We start from the raw sequence: 21117 nt of genomic DNA on the forward strand, positions 1-21117 counted from the left end.
GTGCTAGTGGTGGCCAGCATTTTTGGCTCAGGATGGGCATCTCCTGGAAATCAGGGAGGCATGGAATGGATAGCCTTGGTGTGAGACTGGCAGAGCCTCAAGCAGGGAGGCAGGGGCTGCCCGTGGCAACAGAGGGTGGCTGCTTCAGTTACTAGTTCTCCCGTCTGACAGCTGCAGTCCTGGACAGGGACATGAGCAGATCATGGAACGATTCTGTCCTCTTCCTCCTCTGCCACTCAAAGGAGTGTTGCAACTTTATACAAGGATATTGACCCAAGGATAAAGAAACACCTTATCTTGTACCTCCACGCCTCATCTCATATCCTGTGACAGACAGTATCATGGTCCTACAGGAAGCTGGAAGGTTCCCAGAGCCATGGACAAAAGGAGCTCTGCAGCACCCACCTTTCTTTGTGTGAAGCTTATCACAGAATTAAAAAAGTTTATAAATAAAAATTTTCTGATTCATGAACCCATTGGCTGGTCCTTCTTGCCTGTGCTGCCTTTAATTCAGGCAATTATATTTAAAGCAGATTTTTAGATTATGAAATTGATTCCTAGGTTCCTAACACTGCTTGCAAATCACAGGTTTCAGTCATCAGCTGCTGACTCACACAATTGTATTCCCAGCACTTTAGAGATCAGCTTCACACTCCTTTAGAAATAACTAGTCTTGATGTTTCTCAGGAGACAGAACACTTAGTGAAACATTCATTTGTTTGGCATGTGAAATAGAGAGCTCCAAGCAGCCATACTGCTACTAAACAGCTTTATGGGCTTTTCCCCTTTCACGGAAGTTTTCAGGTTCAGGGATTCTTCTATTCCTAACGTTTTAAAAATCATTATAGTAAGTCCATTTTATGAACTCCACAGTATACAAAGCTGAGTAGTCTTGCTGAGACACTGAATCCTGTTCTTGAACATGTTTTTCTTACATGTTCAGACTCAGAAGTTTTATTTCTTATCTTCATCCTGTGCTTCAAGAAGACATTTTATTTATGGGGACAGATATTGGTCTTTTAAAACACCAATATTACATTTTCTCGATTTGTCTTTTGACACACTGCCAATACAGATAACAGCTGAACAGCTTGACACCTGCCTCTAAGAAACATCCAATAAACTTAAGTCCCCAAGCACAAAGTCACTGGGCACTACCTCAGTACTATTACAGTATTACACAACTGAAAAAGGTACAACTGAGGATTTAATGTTTACCTTTAATCCTGGCTACAGATTTTCTAGTGAATGTTAACAATTTATCATCCTTTCTATACAAAGCATGAATGATCTCTGCATCGTTCTCATCCTTGCTATCTGTCAGTATTTTATCTAGATACAATACCTAGACACAACCACTTCAAACTCAGCAATAGGCTGTCCCAGGATTAAACGCATGGCAGAGTATGAAAGGCAAGAATCTGAATCAAAGGACTGTAAGTATTCTGGCTCTATGATGGCAAGCTCCCCCTAAGCAACGGCTCTACTGAATGCCAAAGAAGTTGAGCATTCACTATGAGAGGCAAAGTCAAGCTAAATCTGGGAGAAAAACTCAAATGTTACATCTCATTCTTTTAATATTTAGATACACAGTTCATACAATTTTTTTATTTTGACATAAGACAATCTATCCTGTGTTTATTTTGGCGCTTTTATTTATTTAATCAACAAATTAATATGAAGACTGCAAAATCAGTTTCACTATGACATAGGCAGCTGTGATACATCAAGAGAAAAATTTCTTACCCAAATGTCCTGTTTTTCACCAATTGGAAAATTTGAATACAAGTCTATCATTTCTGGTGTCCTGTACATTGGCGTTGTATTCCTTGTGATCTGCAGAAGACAGAATTTCTTGAAACAGAAACTTGAATAAGCTGTAACTGCATTCAACCAAGGAAACAGCTCTCCATGTAGAATGGACAGCATTCTCACTTTGAAAATTAATTTCAGAAATACTTGTCAAGGCAGAAGCCATCAATTGAATCCTGCAGTAAACACAACAGCTTTACTCTAAGGCCAATAATACAGTAATATTCAAATGAGTAATATTGTGATATTCAGGAGTCCCTTCAAACTGCAAAGCACATGACTGTTCTATATGAGGCAAAAAGGCATATGGACATAAATACAGAAAAAACAAACCAAGAAGTGAATTCACACTCCAGTGTCTATTTCTGACTTCCTCATCATACTTAATGACAGTGCAGACACATCCAAAGAGTTAAGCTACGTTCACAAGGATCCCTGAAGAGACATTTTCTACGATCTTTTTGCATAGACTATACAACACAGTGCTACAACATCATCTGTTCTTCTCCAGAAACCAATGGATTGCTCCCCAAGGATGCTGGATCCAAACCAAGGGGAGTTTAGAGATTCATGATATCAGAAGTCACACACATGAATTTTAAGTGTCACTGTATATCTCCATATTTAAAACTCTGAGTCCAGCTGATGTATTACATTAAATTTACCAGCATTACTCTCAACTCTAAGAACAAATGCGCATCGCAAAAATACACTGTGTGCTTGACGCTGTCATTGTAGTCCTAGAGGCACTTGAACACTGCCTATTCAAATTCTGCTGAGCAGACTTGCTGTTTCTTCATACATCATTCAAATGAGAAAAACAGATGAGAAGGTGGGAATCACTTTGATATAACAAATTTTTAAAATCCTGTTAAGAGTGCAATTAGAGTATGCTCTAGCAATCCCTTCTGTTTTCATACCAGATTGCAGAAGGGACACCACTCAAGTTAAAGCAGTGTTTGTATACACAGCTACAGAACACAAGCTATAATTATAACTGTAGACAGTGTTTGAACTCTGGCAACACAAATACAAAACCAGAGCTTTATGAACAACACTGCAATCTTCAGTTGTCTTAGAAGTCCCACGAATCAATATCAGATTAGCAGTAACAGTTAATATCAACACTGTTGATATTAAGATTAATCACATTTAAAATAGTCTCACCTCTTCTTCAACCAATGCTCTCTTTTGTGCAGACCAGTTGTAGTCAGGACAGTAAGCTATAGTTGTGGCACTACCAAAGTCACAAAGTTTAATTGTCCCTTGGTTACTAATGAGTAAGTTTTCCACCTTCAAAAGGAGATAGAATAATAAAGATGTGTTTTTTCCATACACTAACACACATGCTTTTAAACATCAACTCACTTGTGCATATATATAAAAAAATACTCACTTTAGCCCAGAATGTTGTTCATAAGAGCACAAAGATTTCAGACAGTACTATAGATGCATATGGTAGCAATACGGCCAATTTTTAAAAGGAAGACCCAAAACCAGTATGAACAGGAAACATTCAAGAGAGCAGGAAATACCCCCCAGGAAAAGAAGGGGACAGTTTTTCAGAGGACGACTTGCAGAAGCAGTATCTTGGAATCCAAGTGTTTTCATGCACAAAACGGAACACTGTTAACTTAATTGCAATGGAGTGGACGTTATCACTGCTGTAGACAAAACAGGAAGGTACTAGTAGAGAAGCAGGCTGCTGTGGGACACCCAGAAAGAGGCAGCCATGACCCTGTGCAGAAACAGAAACCAGCTATTTGAGGACCATGTGCTGCCTGAATAGTTCATCGTCATCTCTCCCTCTTTTTACTTCATAAAATCCAACATTCCTAGATTGCTAAGTGAAATGCAGAAACTTAAGGGGGGGGTGAAAATAGGTATTGGGCAGAAGTATCATGGGATCATGAGCTGAAAAAGAAAATCTGCACCTCTGTATGAAGTCAGGAAAAGATGTAAAAGAAGCATATTAGTAACATTACAACACCACACTTCAGATAACTAGGTTTGTCCTCCCTTTCCCTTTGAAGCCATAACATCTCTGGACTTCCTTCTGTAAAATTTCAGTTTTTCGGAACATCCTACTAGCCTCCCTTAGTGGTCCATTTACTTCCAACTTCCACCATAAAATTAATTTTGACTACCCTGCAGGAAGACATAAGCTCTGTTAATGATGTGGTTAGAGTACTGATCTCACTGATCAATCTAAATTCCCTTCTCTGTTGGACAGATAACCTTTGCTTATCTCCATGTACAGTAAGAGGGTGGGCATTCAATGTCAAATTAAATTTATACACTAAAAATGGTCACAGTAAGACCAGGCAATCAAGCTTCTGTGCACATATGTTCTGGGTTTTGTGTTTTAGTAAAAGTTGCCAATAATGTAAAACATTCCAATTGATTATTCAGATTTTTACAAGCTCTATGACCTGTGTTATGCAGAATAGCTGTGTGCTGCATGGCAAATCCTGAAAAGATTAAATTCAGACAATTAAAATATCAGAGAAGCACTGCTATTTTACAAATCTCCCTCTAACTAGCTTAGAATTTTTACAACTTGTAACTAGCTGGGTTCTTACAGGGCTGTATGTGCATGTTAAGTGCGAACTTCATCCAGAGGGGTTCAGCAACAAGGAATGCACTATACTGACAAGCAAGAGAAGGGAACCACAGCAGGACAGAAAGAGCCGCCACTACAAAGGTGAACTTGCTTTTAAGCTGTGCTGTAGAAATGCATGAATCCTTATACTTCTGGTCAAAATAATTGAGAAAAACCTGTTAGGACTCCACTCTACTACACCCCTCCCCAAAAGCTGCAGTAGCATCTCAGGTCTCATTTGAGGTTGGTCAAATCTTTGACCTACAGTTGTTTATGCTGCTGACCTAAGTTCAGCCTTCTGGAAAGGGTAGCACAGTTCCATGATCCCTATTTGCCTCTTGGTTGTAGCAAGGTCTCTGCCTATTACAGCACAACTATCTTTTAATCTTGCTTTGCAGCCCCTGTAACATAAAACCAACATGAAACCACATTCCTGCCTTTTTCTGTATTTTATCTCTGCCAGGAGCATACATTTCTTGACAAGAAAAAATAGACCTTGAATTGCAGCATTAGCTCAACTTCTATGGAGCTGGCTATATAAAAAACTGTATATTTATTTGTAAATAGTTTTTTTACCCCTTCTTCAGAGAAGAGATGCACCTTTTCTACAAGCTCTTCTGGTGGCTGGTGTATATAAGTTTCAGTGAAGAATAAAAGATTTTATTCTAGCAAGTAACACCAAGAAAGTTCTACCCTAGCTTGGTTAAAATTTCTTTACCATGAACTAGAAGCCTGCTCGATGGAAAAGAAAAAAAAAGTGCCTCAAAACTTTTTATATTAAGGGGCTATATTAATGTCTAATAGCAAAGCTTTCAATAACAGTGTTGAAAACACTTAGCACATATTTACTTCTGAAAAGCAGTCTCGTTTTCCTTTGCCCAAAGCAATCAAGTACATGGTTAAGGAGAAACAAATTTTCCTTTTTTTATATTCAGCTGATATCACATCAAGCAGAAAACAGACATATGTGTGAAATTCAGACACCATTTCAGGAATAAGTCTTCTTTCCCTCATTTTGTTTATTTACAAAGACCACCTCCTTCCACTAGATTCAAGCATATTTCTAATACAGCAGAATCTCACTGATTATTAGGGCTTCTTCATCTGAAATATAGCATACATGTAAAGGTGAATCCCTGCCCTCAAAACACGAAATTCAAACACAGACCAAGTCTTTTCAAATCTCCAAAGTTTCCAAGGGGACAACACTTGCTATAGCATAACCCTATAGCATATTGGTAAAGTCTAACAGAATGAAAAATTAAGGAACAATGTATCAAGAATTATGCCTACTAAATTTTAAAATTCAACTTAAAAACAAGCACTAAAATGCAATGCAAGTCATTAATTCTAAAGCTAACTGCTTACTATGCATTCTCAAAGGCTACATAATCTTTCACAGAGAATCCAACATTACCTTCTGTTCTCCAAAGCTTTACTTCTTCTATTTAGAGAACCTGCCCACCCTAAAAGAGCAACTCATAATTCATAACTGGTTATTTTATCAAAAGCAAACTACTTAAAGACTTAGTCAGCAAACCATGATACACTATTTTTCTGTCAGCTTGTTCAGATAGAGTACAGGTAGTACTAATCACAAGCACAAGGAAAAGATGTTTGAAGAGATGACAGCCGGCAGACTTAGCAAGGCAGTACATGTAAGCACTACGCTCAAGTGTGTCCACTGTATTTGATCAACAGTCTTAAGAGTGATTCAGCCCAACAGGCTCCTTTGCTGTTTAATAATTCAGCCTTTATTGAAAAATTGTAACACACCTTTAAGTCTCTATGGATAATAGGAGGTTTCTGTTTATGCATATGCTGGACTGCTCTGCAGGTCTGATAAAAGATCTTCAAAACTGTGTCACAGGAGATAGGTCCCTTGGATTCTACTTTCTTTAAGAATTCCACCAGCTGTCCTGCAGGAAGTCAGAGAAATTCACATAAGCACACAGAACACGACAAATTCTGAAAGCCTGGCATGAATAGACAAACTGTCTTCTCAGCAAGGAAGATTTGCAGTCTGGAGTTGTAATATTAGATAGATATTCTGAAAAATGGCAAATCCCCACAGACTACAGTGCCAAAGGACTAGTCTCAAATACTAAGAACCTAATGATTATCCCATATTTAAGATTGAACTGACCAAGTTGAACTGTAGTCTCAAAGAACATGATCCTTATCCTATATAAGATGACATTGAACTCTAGCTCCACTGAACTACGCTATCTTTTAGAAGCTTTGAAAGCTTCTTATCTGTGAAACAACCTGTGCAAAACAGCTGTCAGAAGCTACATGCACTGCTAGGAAAAGAAACAAAGTTTACCTTTACACAGCTCTGTAAGCAGAAGAAACTCTCCCTGTCCCGTGTCTGATTCTTCTTTTCCTATAGATGCAGCAGAGCAGAACTGGACAATGTTGGGATGACCTGAAAGTTTTTTCTGGAGATTACATGTTCAAGGAAGACAACTGCCAAGTTTATTGATACTATTGTATACAGTAGTTCACATGCATCTAACTTGAAATATTAACTTAAAGTCACAGAAAGCATTACAGCTGCTGCAATTAAAATACTAAGTAGAACAGGTAAATCCATGCCCCAGCTGAAAAAAAACAGACTTCAAGGGAAGCCACTGAAAATAATGTAATAAAAAGTCAAAATGAAACGTTAAAAAAGAATCCTTCTGATTAAGGCTCTGAGGAAACTGGACTTCATTAACAGGCCTAATTACTTCTTTTTGCTTTTGACAATGACTGCAAGACATTAGCACAAGTACCAGAGAGACCTTTTAATTATCAGCTGCTTCTCCACCTGGATGATCAAGACAAGGCTATTGTATCAAGACCTGTCTTTCCAAAACATGCTATGTTATTAAGTATGTTATGTTTCAATTTTAAGTAATTAAAATAAAGTTCAAAGCAAATAAAAGCTCTAAAAGACAAAGGAACTTATCTTCCCATCATTTACCCTTTGTCATGTTTCATTTCCAGTTCAAAAATTCAAGGTATCATTTCTGAACAATGTAAAGGGGAATAAAATGTAAGTGATCTCAGTTCCTGTCGGGGGAAGTTATACTGCATTATGACTGTTTCTGTTGTCCCTGATGTGCATCACCTTGGTCATATACAGAGAGTCATGTCTGTGAGACAGACACACAGATTTACAAGATGCATTCACAGAGTCTGAAAAGAAAAAAGCAAAGACATCGTAAGTAAAACAAAGCTATAAAAAAATGGGCAAGTTGGATTCACCAAACCAGAATGAATCCAAAGTACTATTTTTTATTTTATGCATCTCTTTACAACTTTTCACTCAGAGCTGCAGAAATTACTTTCACTTCACAATTACATCTTGGAAAGTTAGTAACAGTTAACCCTTGCTCATGTTGTATATATGCTTTAATGAGCCTGAGCTGTGAAAAAACATCCAAAGAACATTCACTACTTTACTCCTGGTAAGATACAGTGAGAGTAGCTAGAAAACACATAGTGCTATGGTAGTCCATTCTTTGCAAGTGTACTTCTAGTGAACCATGTTTAGTGCAAGATTTTGCCAAACATTTCAGTAATCATAGAAATAAATATTTAAGTAGCTTAAATTAAGATCAGTGGTTTTGCCTGATAACTTCAAAATGAAGCTGAATACTCAAACTCAAAAGTGGAAAACAAAACAGCAGCATACCATAGCTACTCTGACTCTTGAAACAAACTGAGGGTCTTAAGAGCCAATGCTGGGGAGCAAACATTAACCTTACTAATGCCAAGGACTGAAAACACTTTGAGATTACATTATACCCTTCCATCTAACATCACTGAAGATGAAAAAGGACAGCAATGACAGTGAGGAATATCTTGTTTCTGATACATATATTCTGCTGAAATTCCTTCCTTAATATTCTGTATTACTTTCTAAAGCCAGATGCATCTGATGCAGAAATTAAGAAACACTGAGGGTAAAAACAAAGTTTTGAACAGTCAAAAAGGCAATAAATGCAGTGCATGTGAGGGAAGCCTACTTAAGAGCTAAGTATCATCTAAATAGTCCAAAGGTCTCTTGACCGCAGTCAGAGGACTGCAAGAAAGCTCAGATAAGAATTTCACTTCTTGCTAGACAAAGTACCTGACAACGTCTACACTAGCTACAAAAGTGATCTGCACACATTAAATTCCTGCAATTTATGAAGAACTGAACTTGATGGATGTTGATGCCAGATTCATGACAATCCAGGAACCCAGACCTTTCTCAAAATGTCAGTCCTTTTAAGCAGTGTATGGCATGGAAATAACTGAATCTGTAGAGCAGTCCTCAGTTTCTCAGAAATATTTGGTATCAGGCAATTACATCAAAACATTAAAATTTCCAGAAAAGGATACCATAAAGCAAACTTCCTGAATGATGGCTTTGTTCTTTTCTTCTTCATTAGACAATAATCGCTGTCAGAAAACAGAATATTTGAGAAGATATAGTTACAAAAACTTACAGAAAAGCAGTGTACAGCATACTTTTTTTTCCAGAACACAAGGATAAGCTACAGTCAACAACCTAAGGAGCTGTGATGGGACAGTAAACAAAGCAGGCTTATTGTACATTTGGACATACTGCCATAAATATAACATCCAGTTTTCCAGTTAGCTGTACTGTTCATGTTTAATGACAACAGAGTAGTTGTAACCTTTGACACTCAGAGCAACTGCTCTGACAGTTTTTAGTTCTATAAAACACTGAAGTCTCCTGGCCACAGCATTGTGCACTGACAAAGAGATTCATCTACTGCCTCAAATCTTTAAGAACAACCTTCAACCTACTCCAACCAAAACATGTCCAAATTACGTAGTCCAACTTTTTCAATGGTACCTAAGTAATCAGCAGCAAACCCAAGCATTACCATTTCCAGTATCACTTGGATTTGGAGTCAACAATTGACTAGAATCAATCTGAGCATTTGCTACAGAAGTACCAGTTTTGCAAGACAGAGGAAGTACAGTAATGGTTCACCTTTTCTCTTATTTTTAAATTGGGCTACTTCTAGATGACATTTTGAACACACACACACACTATATGGGTTTCATCACATGTTTTGTTACTATAGGATGTGGTACGAAAAGGAAGAAACCAGACCAAGTAATTACTGGTGGTGTAATGCCACCTACCTCTTCCAACTCTCATACTACTACTCTTTTCACTTTCTCTTCAAGATAGATGTCTTCATACTGCTACAGCCACAGAACATCCCTAACTCCAAAAATGAAGCCATTTTCTGGTGAACACAAGTGACATGATTTTTTTGCAGCAAAATATGACAAACACTTTATTGTCCTTTCCATAATACTTCAGTTTTTCAGCTGTTACATGATAATTATAAGCCCTCAGAAAAAATCCAGGAGTGTCTCTGAAGAGTGCCAGGCTAAATGTTTGATCAATGAGTCAAAGGGTGGAGCACTATTTTTAATACTGATGAAACTTACTCTGGTAGGTTAATCAGTAGGCTAAGTCTGATTCTGAGGAGTGAAAAATATTCCTGTACCCCACTTCAGGTAACCAGGAAAGATTCTTTTTACCCATGCAACAAAATGTTTGGGGCAGGGTCATGAATTGCTAGACCAAATGAAGCTGTAGTACCTAAGAGAGCAACTCCCATCTTTGGCATCTAAGTATAAAGTGCAGGGTCCTAACAAGACTGACCATTCTAAATACAGATACAGTGTGCTACAAACACTGCTTTATCATTCTGGATTCCACTCAGTGGCATACATCAAGGATTAAGTGCTGTGCTACGGCATCAAGCAAGAAGACCTTATAAACATGTAGCGAAGTAAATTTACTTTACCTTTAAAGCATAATCTTTGCCACTTCCAAGATCTTGAGCTTCATAGACAAAAGCAAAACCACCTACAAGAAGGCACATAAAGTCAGTTTTAATTTCAGCATTCAGGTAAACCATTTGTAGTCTAATAGAGCTAATACATGAATTTATATACTTTTCCAAATGTAAGAAGCACACATATTTTTCAGTGGCTTGCCAAAAGTACAGGTAACCTACATACCAGAGCTAAAATATTCTCTTCCTCTTTTACACATGTCAAAAGCACACTGACTGTTACTTTCCTGCATTTTGTTAGTCTGCATACACAGATTTCCTATGAAGCAAGGTTTTTTTTAATGCAGGTCCTTATAAAACCAAGATTCAGTGTAGCAAATATTACCTATTTATTTTAAACAAACTGTTTCTTGGTTTTACGCTGTTAGGCTTCCTATCAAAACAGGAATATCCAAGTGAGATAAATTGTTAAATATACACCTCCTTATACTTTTTGGATGATTGCCACAATTCAGGCTTCATATTAAAAGCAGAAAGCATTTTCAAGTGCTGAAGCACATACTTCCAGTAATAGTGATGCTGTTATTAAGGCACAATTTGTCATTGCATACAACATTATTTTCATTTCAACTCCCTTTGTCGGAATATCTACTTCAAACACTACCAATTTGCTCAAGAACACTGCAAATTTTTTAGTAAGACTGAGAAAAAGTTACAGGTCTGCTAAGTTTCTGTTAATTATGTTAATATAACTGTATCAAAAGAAGATATTTGTACAGTTCTACTCCATTTTAAAGATCCCAGTATCATGTCCATTTCTTCTGGGAATGTTGTCCTCTTGGTTGCACTAACAGTGTGGTTGCTTATATGCTCTCCATCTATTGCCCAGAATAGAGTAACATGCAAAGTGACAAACTTCAGTGACTTGCCTTTCTACTCCTTTAATATAAATTCTATTTTAATTGAACTACACAGCAATTTTCTCTCTGGCAGTAATTTGGAGAATAAGCACAGATGACTGAACTACAGAATTTTACTGGTCAAAAAGGCTAAGAGAATAAGATAAATAAAGAATGAACCACCACAGACAAGAAACAAGTTGACAAGGCACCTTTTTTAAAAAGATGCAGGATCCAAGTCAGTACAGTCACATTAGTACTTCTGTGGATGAAGAATATTAACATGAGGTTGAAGTGAACACAGTATTTGCTTTGTGCAATTCAGACAAATACATGGCTTTTCAAGAAGTACTCAAAAGTTTTACTTGGCAATTGAGCGTCACCGTGTTCTCCAAGACTCCTGAATGGTACTGCCCATATATCTTGTTACTTTGCCAGTAGCATCCACAACATGAAATTAATAAATGACAGATTCCGATATTGTCTTTGCTTTTGGTATCTAAAGGGAAATTATACACAAAAACAGAAAAACCAAGACCCCAGTTGCAGGGAGGACAAGCAAAAGAAAGTAACTAGTGCACTACAGAAGAGTTATAAGTATCAATGAGAACACTGAAGATGACAGCAAGGGTTGCAGTTCAGTCCCACCATACCCATGTGTGCATCATGCTTATCAGTTTACTTTGATTCTTCTGTAAAATTGGGTTCAGTACTTCCCACAGTAGGAAGTTCCCATAGCTTTTCTAAAGCCCCCAGTGCAAGCATTCTGACCAGCAATTACAATCAGCATTTGGGCACTAATGGGACAGGGACTAGAGACAGAATGAAGTCCACACTTACCACCATCTTAAGAGTATCACCTGAAGACATTTTGCTCCTTCCTAAATGAGTACATATGGAAGAATATGGTTCTGAGCAGAGCTGATCAGTTATGACTACTATGGATTTCATATAGCTATTGAAACAAGCAAGATAATTTGTGAGTTATCCTTCCACTGAAGCTGAGTGCTGGGAAACCACAGTTTTTGACTGCTTTTCCCAACCAGTTCCCTATACACACCCAAAGGCATGCCCCAGGTTTCAGTGCCCACTGTCCCAGTTAGTTGCAAGCCCCTACACCAGTGTACACCAGTCACTGCACCAGAGCTACTGCCTCTATATCTCTGTCCTACACAGATCCCACAGACCTTCTACACTGTGAAAGTACTGCTGGCCCTACAGAAGAAAATCTTTACATTCATTCTGATAAAAATTTCTTTGATTCTATTCTAATAACCCTGCAAGCTGCATCTTGAAAATACATGCTTCAAGTTACAAACTTCTAGCACACAAAATTACCACACAGTTAGTTTTTTGGAAGGCACTCAAGAGCAAAACTGTGACAGACACACCCCAGATTACAGAACAGTTATTCTGCAAATTCAGCTCAGCTGTGTATACTGGCAAGGGTTCTACCAGGGCTGAAATGGGGCATATCTACTCTGCATTTCAAGCATACACCTCACTAGTACCTCTATAAACATCCACAGACCTACATACATGCACTCCAAAATATAACCATGGTTCATTCAAATGCATCAAATGCCCTCCTGCAAATTACACAGGTGAAAGCACCTATACATCAGAACTCATCAAATCAATTTAATGAATCATTTTCAAGCATATATCGGATTAACAATCAAGCTGATCCAAACTCTGAAGGCCCCTAGAAGCATCGCTACCTTTCCAACTATTTCAACTGGTCTGCTAAGCTTTCCTTACAAGCTCTTCCTCCAATATAAAAAATGCTTACAATATAGACGAAGTTGCACATTATCACTAAACTCAATCCTGTTGACACCGAGTATGAAGGAGTAAAAGGAATCAGTTTACCTGACTGAAAAAAGATAATAGTAGGTCTTCAAAAAAGGTGTATTTCAAATTTTCATGGAAGTGCTGATCATACATTCCTCCTAAAACTCTAGACATGTTCACGGTTGCTGTGAAATTTTCTCTATTTGCAAATAATCTTGAAATTCATGTCTAGCACTCAAACAACATTTATGAAAACTACACAAGTTCATTTCTTGATGGAAAAGCCTGGGTTTTTTAACACTCGGAATCACAACATTACAGCCACCTCAGAAAGGCTTCTGAAGTTTAAGTAATCTTTGTTGCATTTAAAAGAATCTCATTTCCAACAAAAAAATTTAATTTCAGTCATCTTAACTGCTAGCTAGGGATCTGAAGAAAATTTATATTCAGCTTCATAACTACTTCAAAACATACACTGGTTGTAAGTTTCAGTATCACTGGAAATCATAAAATGGTTAATTTTGGCCTAGCAGTGCAAGTGAACATTTTGAGCAACACAAGCTATTTAAAAATGATAAATTCTTGCTAACAACAGAATATAAGCTCTGCTTAGGTTAAAGCACAGGTATTTGACTTTAAGTGAAGCATAACTGACCTTACAGTGTACAAAGTAAGATTCCGCTGAAGGCAAATTTAAAGCCAGCAAGACTCAACTTTTATATTAGCAAAATACTTGGTTTAATTACTATGTTTTCATAGCATGGTTTAACAAAAGGAAAAGCAATGAAGAGTCTTCTTTAAGGCCATTTCAATGGTGGCATCGTTCACTGGAGTTCACAGCAACAGTTATGCAGTAGGATCTCACAACATATACAGAGATATTACAATAGTAAGCTAAAGGGAGAAACTTCATTAAAATAGCAATAGCTTGAGAGTACACAAGTAGCTTAAAAGATGCACTTTTACTTCAGCAATTGTACCTTAAAATCAAGTACTGAAATGCTAAACACAGAGTTAAGGTCATCAAATTTTTTAGAACTCCAAACAAAAACCAGTGGTATCATGCCTGAATAAATTCCTACTTCATTGCACCTGTTTATTATGGAGAATTTCACTGCTATGGCCTCTAACCTCATCCTTTACAGCTATGTCCCCACCAAAACATCAGTTTGAAGTTTCTCATTCTGTCATTTCACTGTTTCACCTGAATAAAACTCAGTTTCATATAACACTGCTCACACTAGGTGGTGATCTGTTCACTACTACTGCAGCACTACAGCTGATACCAATCTATGATACTAATCTATGATTTTCTGGGATACTAAAGGAGGTACAATAAGTTGTGAAGGTATTTTTAATTTACTTTTTTTAAAACCACCTGTTATTAGTGAAAACTCTTTCACAAAAGGCAAAATTAGTCATACTGCTTCATTATTAAAAGCAGTTTCATTTAGAGTTTGCTTGTGTGGAGCTAAGTCTATTAAAGCAGTTTTAATATATATCCTGAATAGGGACAACTTTACTGGCAAAAATTCTCCTTTGCTCTAACAGTTTACTCCAGGCCTTCTGACCAATGTAGTTTACTTTCTTTTTCATTTTTACAAATTATATTCCAGTTTCACCTGTTTATAACCACACCAAGGATTTCACAGTCAACACAGCTATGTCAGTCAAGGATCACACCCCTACATCAACACACCTGTATGATCAAACACCTGTATAGCAGACCCAACTGAGACAGATGACAAAAATCTAAGAGTAGGACTACTTTGGTTTCTTTCCTAGTGGTGTAGAAAGAATGCCATTTTGTTTGGAGTGTTTTCACTTGTTATTTCCACTCATGTAAACATCTGCTTTAAGTCGGTTTTCTGAAGTTTATATCTGGAAAATCATTTAGTATTTCCCCATACAGGTTACCAGTATGCATATATGTCCACACCCATCCAAGCTCTTGCCCCGAGAGACAAGTTTTTCACTCCTGAAGCATTTCGTAGTCCCATTTTCAGAACACAGCCTAGGGTCTCAAAAATGGTCTCAAATTATTTTCTGCCACTGAAATTATGGCAGAAGAAAAATAGTTTTCTTTCTTTTCTGTAGACACAAGCTTACACAAAAGAGGTTCACTATAAAGCACCCATCAACTCACAAAAATGGAGTAACTAAAGTGCAACAGTCAGTCCTGGAAACAGTCTTGCCCCATAGCAGACTCAGAAACATGCTAGATACTTGAAGAACCAGAAGGCACCCTAAAACCATCTGCTCATTAGGGTATTAACATGAATAGTGAAATCTCCATATTTGTTTCAATGTTCACTTGAGGATATTAGCTCACTGATTGTTATGCAGGAGAACATCACACACACTGAAACACTAATTTAGTCACTTATTCTCAGCTTTTGTTGTATATTTTGTCAGGCCGAAGAGTACCTTGCTAAAGCAGTAACACAAGTTTCAAACATGTTACAATTAGCATACATGAGCATGCAGAACATTTCTCAATGTGCTCTGAAGGAAAAGTGTTGCTTGTTCCATGCCATCACTGCCTTCCACTGACCAGACTCCAAGTTGTTTTATGTAAATTTTTTAAGTTGAACCAAGATACCACTGCCCCATTTCACAAAATCAAAGACTTAGCCTATACTTCATAGAACAGCAATTATACTCAAGAATTAAAGAGAAAACCATAGCATATTCAAAAGTTAATCAGTCTGCAGTTGAATTTGTTATTGAAAAAGATGAAAACTGTAATTTTCCTAACACAATTATCTTTGACACAGGTATCAAGAAACAGAATAACTCAAAGTGTTTCAAAATAAGTCACTGAAAGGACTAATACAGGAGTATTTCTATCTGGCTTATCTCACTTAACAGCTTACCATGAGAGAAATTTTCAGAACTTTTAAAAATTATTCTTCTGTTAGTATGACCTCTGTTCCAGAAAATTTAATAAAGCTAGAATAGGACACTTACTGATAATTCCATATTTACTATTCAACCTACAAAACTCAACAGCAGTACTGAAGAAGTAAATTAAAGTCTCACTGGCATTAAAGTATTTGTAGGGATACTACACTACGCTTTGAGTGGCAGCAGTGAACTACTGGAGAAGTTGTCAACTGATTTTTAACACTTTAAAACCCCTTAAAAACATTACCTCATCTAACCAAACACATAACAAAACTTGCAGAAGATCCCTTTATCCTTTTAACCTTATAAGAGATTGGAAAGTATCAGGTTTTTTTCTGTAGATCTCCATAAAAATGTAGTTCTCTATTTTCATAGAGGTTCTTTATATATTCCATTTTTTACTTTGTCAACAAGAGATAAGAAATAATTTATGAACGATAACTGCTTCTGCTACCCTATCAATGCAACAGCTACCTGCTTTTACTAAAAAGTCTCAGCAGAAACATTCAAGGAAGACTATTATATTTAAAGACTGCATAATTTTTAAGCACATAAGCAGTTTTGTCAATATCTTATTTAGCCATCAAATCATAATCCTGCCTTTCATTTGTGCTCTGAAGGGTAGTAATATTTTACTAAACATTCATTCAGCACACAGTAAACAGGTCTCTCCAATTAGCTACCTACCAAAGCTATTACAACTGTGCAATTTACAATTCTCAAAAACATTTATCTTTCCTTGTAATTTTGGAACTTGACAGTGCATGGCACTGGACATGCTATTCTCATATCAATTTACCCTCTCATTGGAACAGCATTACTAGACAGAATTGAGGAATGAGTTTCTGTAATTCATTGATCATCTTTGGCATTGGCAGTCTCTCAATGAATACTCTGCTATCCCAGTGACCAGGTTCTATTCATTCTACAGTGTAGGTGGAGATCAAAAAATTTCCCATATTTACTTGTCCATCACCTTTAAGTGTCACCATTAGGAGGTAAACAAACATTAAGACCTATCACAAGAGATGCTTTGTCCAACACAGGCTAAAATAAAGACCAGCAGCATCTAGCATTTGAAAAACAAATTTGCAAGATTATTTGTCTGTACATATATGCCACCTTTCAGGAGCAAGAAAAGAAACTTCTGAAAACTACTGTTCCGCCTGCTGGATCAATTGTTCTCCCCAATGTCAAATGCTCAGGTTACATCGACTGTTGAATCAGTAAGGACCATCTCAGTCCCTCAACTATCTGGTACAGATTGTTACACGAATCCTGACATTCCTAAACAAAGGGGAAGGACACTCCAGGATGTCAACTGAAGAAGCAAAGAGTCATCATAGAAATGCACATACTGTTCACACGAACAGCAAGGGATCTGACAGAGGCTACGGTTTAAGACACCATTGTCTAACCCCATAAAAAACAAATATGTTAATAAACATTTGGAGAATTCTTATCACATGTAGCTAGACTACAAGTATGTAGATGCCCATGTTGTTATGGAGACAAGTAAAGAATACTCAAACTGGCAAGTGACTTGTAGACATACAACAGAGTGCCCTCTGTCCTGAGTGTGAGACAGTTACATTTACTAATATTTTGTAATTAAGTATGCAACCAGTTACTATTTTACTTAAGTAAAATTGTGAGGTGGTCTGTGCACTTCACTGGAGAACCCAAAAGAACCATAACACCTGAAGCCAGCATCATATGAAGAGCAAGTAGGGATTAAATGTGAAGGCCCCAACCCATTTCCTCTAAAATTTCTTAAACTGCAGTGAGCTACTGAAATGCCCAAGTAGATATTCAGGAGACCGTATTCTAGGAGCACTTAGTCCATTCTGTGAACACACTCAGTCTGTTCCTGCATTTGAAGGTATTATCAGCGCTAGAGATCATCACCAGCCGTCCTACCCTGGGTTGCTCTCAGCTTCCTGCAGCAGCACACCATGCTTTCAGCTAGACAATCCTACCCCTACCATGGCATCTCTGCAAAATAAATGGGGAAAGACATTCAAATTAACTGTACAGCTAGAGTCTCAGCTTATAGCATGGCCAAATGCATATTTGCACCGACACAGATGGGCAGCACACTACAGAGCTGGAATGAGTTGCAGGGTGCAAGAACTATATTTATGCTGTCATATGATACTGTGTAATGCTAATCTACAGACTCTGTTCACACCAACTGAAAACAAAGCAGGCTGTATGATCTTACAGAAAATGCTATCTATCTGAATTGGCAGATCACACACAGTTCACCGTGGATTTGAAATCTGAATTCAGAAAGTAGCACGTGACTTTCTAGCAGGGAATTTGACATGAAGGGACTCATTTAGAAGAAAAACATTCTGTTTTAGTAAGCATGGAAGGGAATGCCTATAAGCCACAGTTATGCAAGTATGTATCAGAAGGTGTCAAACACAGGTTAAGAGCTCCAAGATAAATTCAATTTCAGTCACAAACTAAATGATATGCTAAAGGCAGCAGGAGAGGCTGGGACTTCTATATTTTATATGTATTTTATATTTATACTGAATATACCCTAAGGATTGGTTTAGCTCAGTTATGTTGGCTAGAAATTCTAGAAAAACCAAGCAATTAGGCTCAGTTTCGCTCTGAAGTACAGAGAAAACAGAACAAAGTAAAACCATAGTACTGAGACAAACATGGGACACGACACAGTGGTTATATATAAATTCTCAAGAACACTAGACTTAAAGCATGTCCTCGTTTGCTTTAAATCATTTAACCCAGCATTTTCCCCCTGACATTTTAGAAAGCCTGTGTCAGATCCTGGGAAACAGCAGGCTGCTGCCAAAGTGAAGTATGAAAGACTTGTTTCAGAACCAAGAACTACACAGCAGGTAAGTCTCAAACACAGCTTCCTGCCCTTCCTTTCTTTTGTTCTTCTCTAGAAACTGCTATGATCTCTTACGGCATGAATGTCACAGTATCAGCAGTACCAGCCGCTTTGTTTAGTGCTCACCTTGCAGTCACATCATATTGAGTGCTTACATTTCACTCACAACTCTGAATCTTTTGTAAAGAAGCTGTAAATAAACCCTGAAGGCAGAACAGGACATGACATTTAGTACTGTTTTAAATGCAAATTACGATCTAAAAAACTGCCCGGTTTTGTCTGAGACCGTATGCCAAAAGTGCTTAAGCATTAAAGTAACAGCTTTTTTTGCCCTTAAGAAGATAAAACAGCGATGAAGACCAATGTCCTGTTGTTTTACACAAGCAAGTTTTCTTAAGTTTAACTAAAGTAGCTAATCTTGAAGAATCACATTTTTCTTCCATGCTGGTCACTAAGATTTCAACAAAAAACTACTCAAGAAAAAAAAATCAATAAATTTATAGAACTACTTAGATACAAGACAATTACAAGAAGCAACTACAGAAAATAACTTCAATAATGAAGAAGAGGTCCGACAGAGCTTTGGGGTATGCAACCTAAATAACATCAATGACCTGTACAAAGTTAATGAACTATATAAGTGCATTAATATGGACAAGTTCACATTTTAGTCTTTTGAGACAATCTTTCAATGTCTCTTCTGCTTTAAGAAATAAAGTAATTCCTCTCACCACAAGATCCAGATTTGTTAATTTAAGTAATTTGCACATACTAAACACAGCACCTATTTTAAAAGGCTAGCAAGTGTGCCAAGATGTCTACCAAAAAAAAAAAAATCACTGAAACTGCCCAGACATTTAATTCCTGTACTCCAGCAAAGTCTATATGCAGAATGAGATCAGCCTCCTGACATACGTGTTTAAAGTTATTTCCGTATTTCAGTTTTCCAAACCATCAGAAACGGCACAAACTTTCACCTTTGGCATATTATACATGTCATTCTTAAAAAAAAATATATCTTCAGCCCAGTATTTCCATGAGGTCCTAGGCAGATTATAAACTCCTTTGAGAGTTGTGTTACATGGTTAAAGTATTCTAAGTCATAAAGTGACTAAGTTGCCACACAACACATTGACGCTCTACAGGTATTCCCAAAGCGGGCTAACAACAGCAGGTATCGCTCCCTACACGCGGTCCCCACGAAACACTTTCCGTGGCAACACAGACCGGCGGTACCACGGGCGGCAGTACGCCTTTCGGAGAGACTGACTGCCCGCGCAGCAGGAAGCCGCCGGTCCCGGCCGGACAGACACTGCCGCAGGCGTCACCGCCCGTTCGCCCCCACAAGGCCTCCCCTCGCAGGCCACTGCCTGCCAAGGAGGAAGCCCTCCCGGCCAAGGAAGGGCAGACGGGGCAAGGGGCAACAGGAGGGCCGGGGCCCAAGGGGAAGCCCAGCCCAGCCCCGCAGGGGCGGGGTCCGCCCCGTCCCGTCCGGCCCCGGCCTGCCGCCGCCGCCCGCTCTTACCCTCCGCGATGACCCGCTTGATGCGCAGCTTCATATCGCCCATTTCCACCGTCTGCCCGACGAAATCGTTCTGGTCGCGGCTGGCGGCTCCCAGGGAGCCGGGGCCCGCCAGAAAGTCCAGGGCGGACTGGAATAGCGACATGGCCCCGGCAGGCACTGCCCGGCGGCGGGGCGAGGCGGGGGGCAGGGGGGTGGTGGCGGGGGAGAGGCTGGGCGGCGCCGCCAAGCTACCGACTGCAGCGACAGAAGACGACCACCTCCACAGCTACCGCTCACTTCTCTCCAGGCTAGTTCCGGGAGCGCTGCGTCATTTATGACCTCCCTGTGTCACCTCCTCCCAGCCCGCCCCGCCGCCGCCGCCGCCAGCCCGTGCGCCTGCAGGCCACCCCCTCCCCGCCCGCCGTGGGAAGCCCCGCCCCTGGCGGTCGCAGGGCGGGGCGAGGGGGGGCGGAGCTCGCCTTCCCGCCAGGCTGACGGCGGTTGTCACCGCCCCACGGGCAGCGGCGAGAGGGCGTGGCGGGGCGTGGCGGGGGGAGGCGGGGCGGGGCGGGGCCTCCCGCCGCTGGAGCCGAGGGCTCGGGGAGGGCTGGCCCAGGTGCCCCCAGCTGCCCCCAGCTGCCTCCCGAGGCGCGTCGCGATGGGGAGTCGCCGTGACCCGCAGGAGGTACAGCGCGGGGGGAGGGGCGCTGCGAGGAAGCGAGCCAGGGAGACTGGGCCCTGCTCGGCGATAAGAGCACAGGCAGGGAGAAGGGACGTCATTCACTAGGCGGCAGCTTTTTTCCAGCTGTTAACACTCAGCAGCTTGGCAGTCACCAAGAGGTAATGTTCCTCGTGTCAATAACTCAGGCCAACGAAGATGGCACGTAGTGGGCGGGACGTGTGCTTTTCCC

At 39.3% G+C, this 21117-nt stretch overlaps 1 protein-coding gene across 8 annotated transcripts in view; it reads right to left on the bottom strand.

Annotated features, from left to right (window-relative positions):
* Window positions 1-20577, bottom strand: part of GAK (cyclin G associated kinase) — a 77698-nt gene extending 57121 nt beyond the window's left edge. For 3 of the 8 annotated variants that reach the window (XM_074813761.1, XM_074813763.1, XM_074813760.1), the window contains exons 1-7: window positions 20228-20577; window positions 10243-10304; window positions 8789-8848; window positions 6741-6855; window positions 6191-6333; window positions 2980-3105; window positions 1747-1836 (exon numbers count right to left, since the gene is read on the bottom strand). In XM_074813761.1, the coding sequence (XP_074669862.1) occupies window positions 1747-1836; window positions 2980-3105; window positions 6191-6333; window positions 6741-6855; window positions 8789-8848; window positions 10243-10304; window positions 20228-20369 (738 nt within the window). In that variant the 5' untranslated portion in view covers window positions 20370-20577. Of the gene's footprint in view, window positions 1-1746; window positions 1837-2979; window positions 3106-6190; window positions 6334-6740; window positions 6856-8788; window positions 8849-9565; window positions 9673-10242; window positions 10305-11344; window positions 11395-11497; window positions 11752-20227 lie in introns of those variants that run through there. The other 5 variants (XM_074813765.1, XM_074813766.1, XM_074813764.1 and 2 more) reach the window with 5 other exon arrangements.
* Window positions 20578-21117: the final 540 nt, after the last annotated feature.

Source organism: Strix aluco, chromosome Z (assembly GCF_031877795.1).
Source record: "Strix aluco isolate bStrAlu1 chromosome Z, bStrAlu1.hap1, whole genome shotgun sequence".
NCBI lineage: Eukaryota > Metazoa > Chordata > Aves > Strigiformes > Strigidae > Strix > Strix aluco.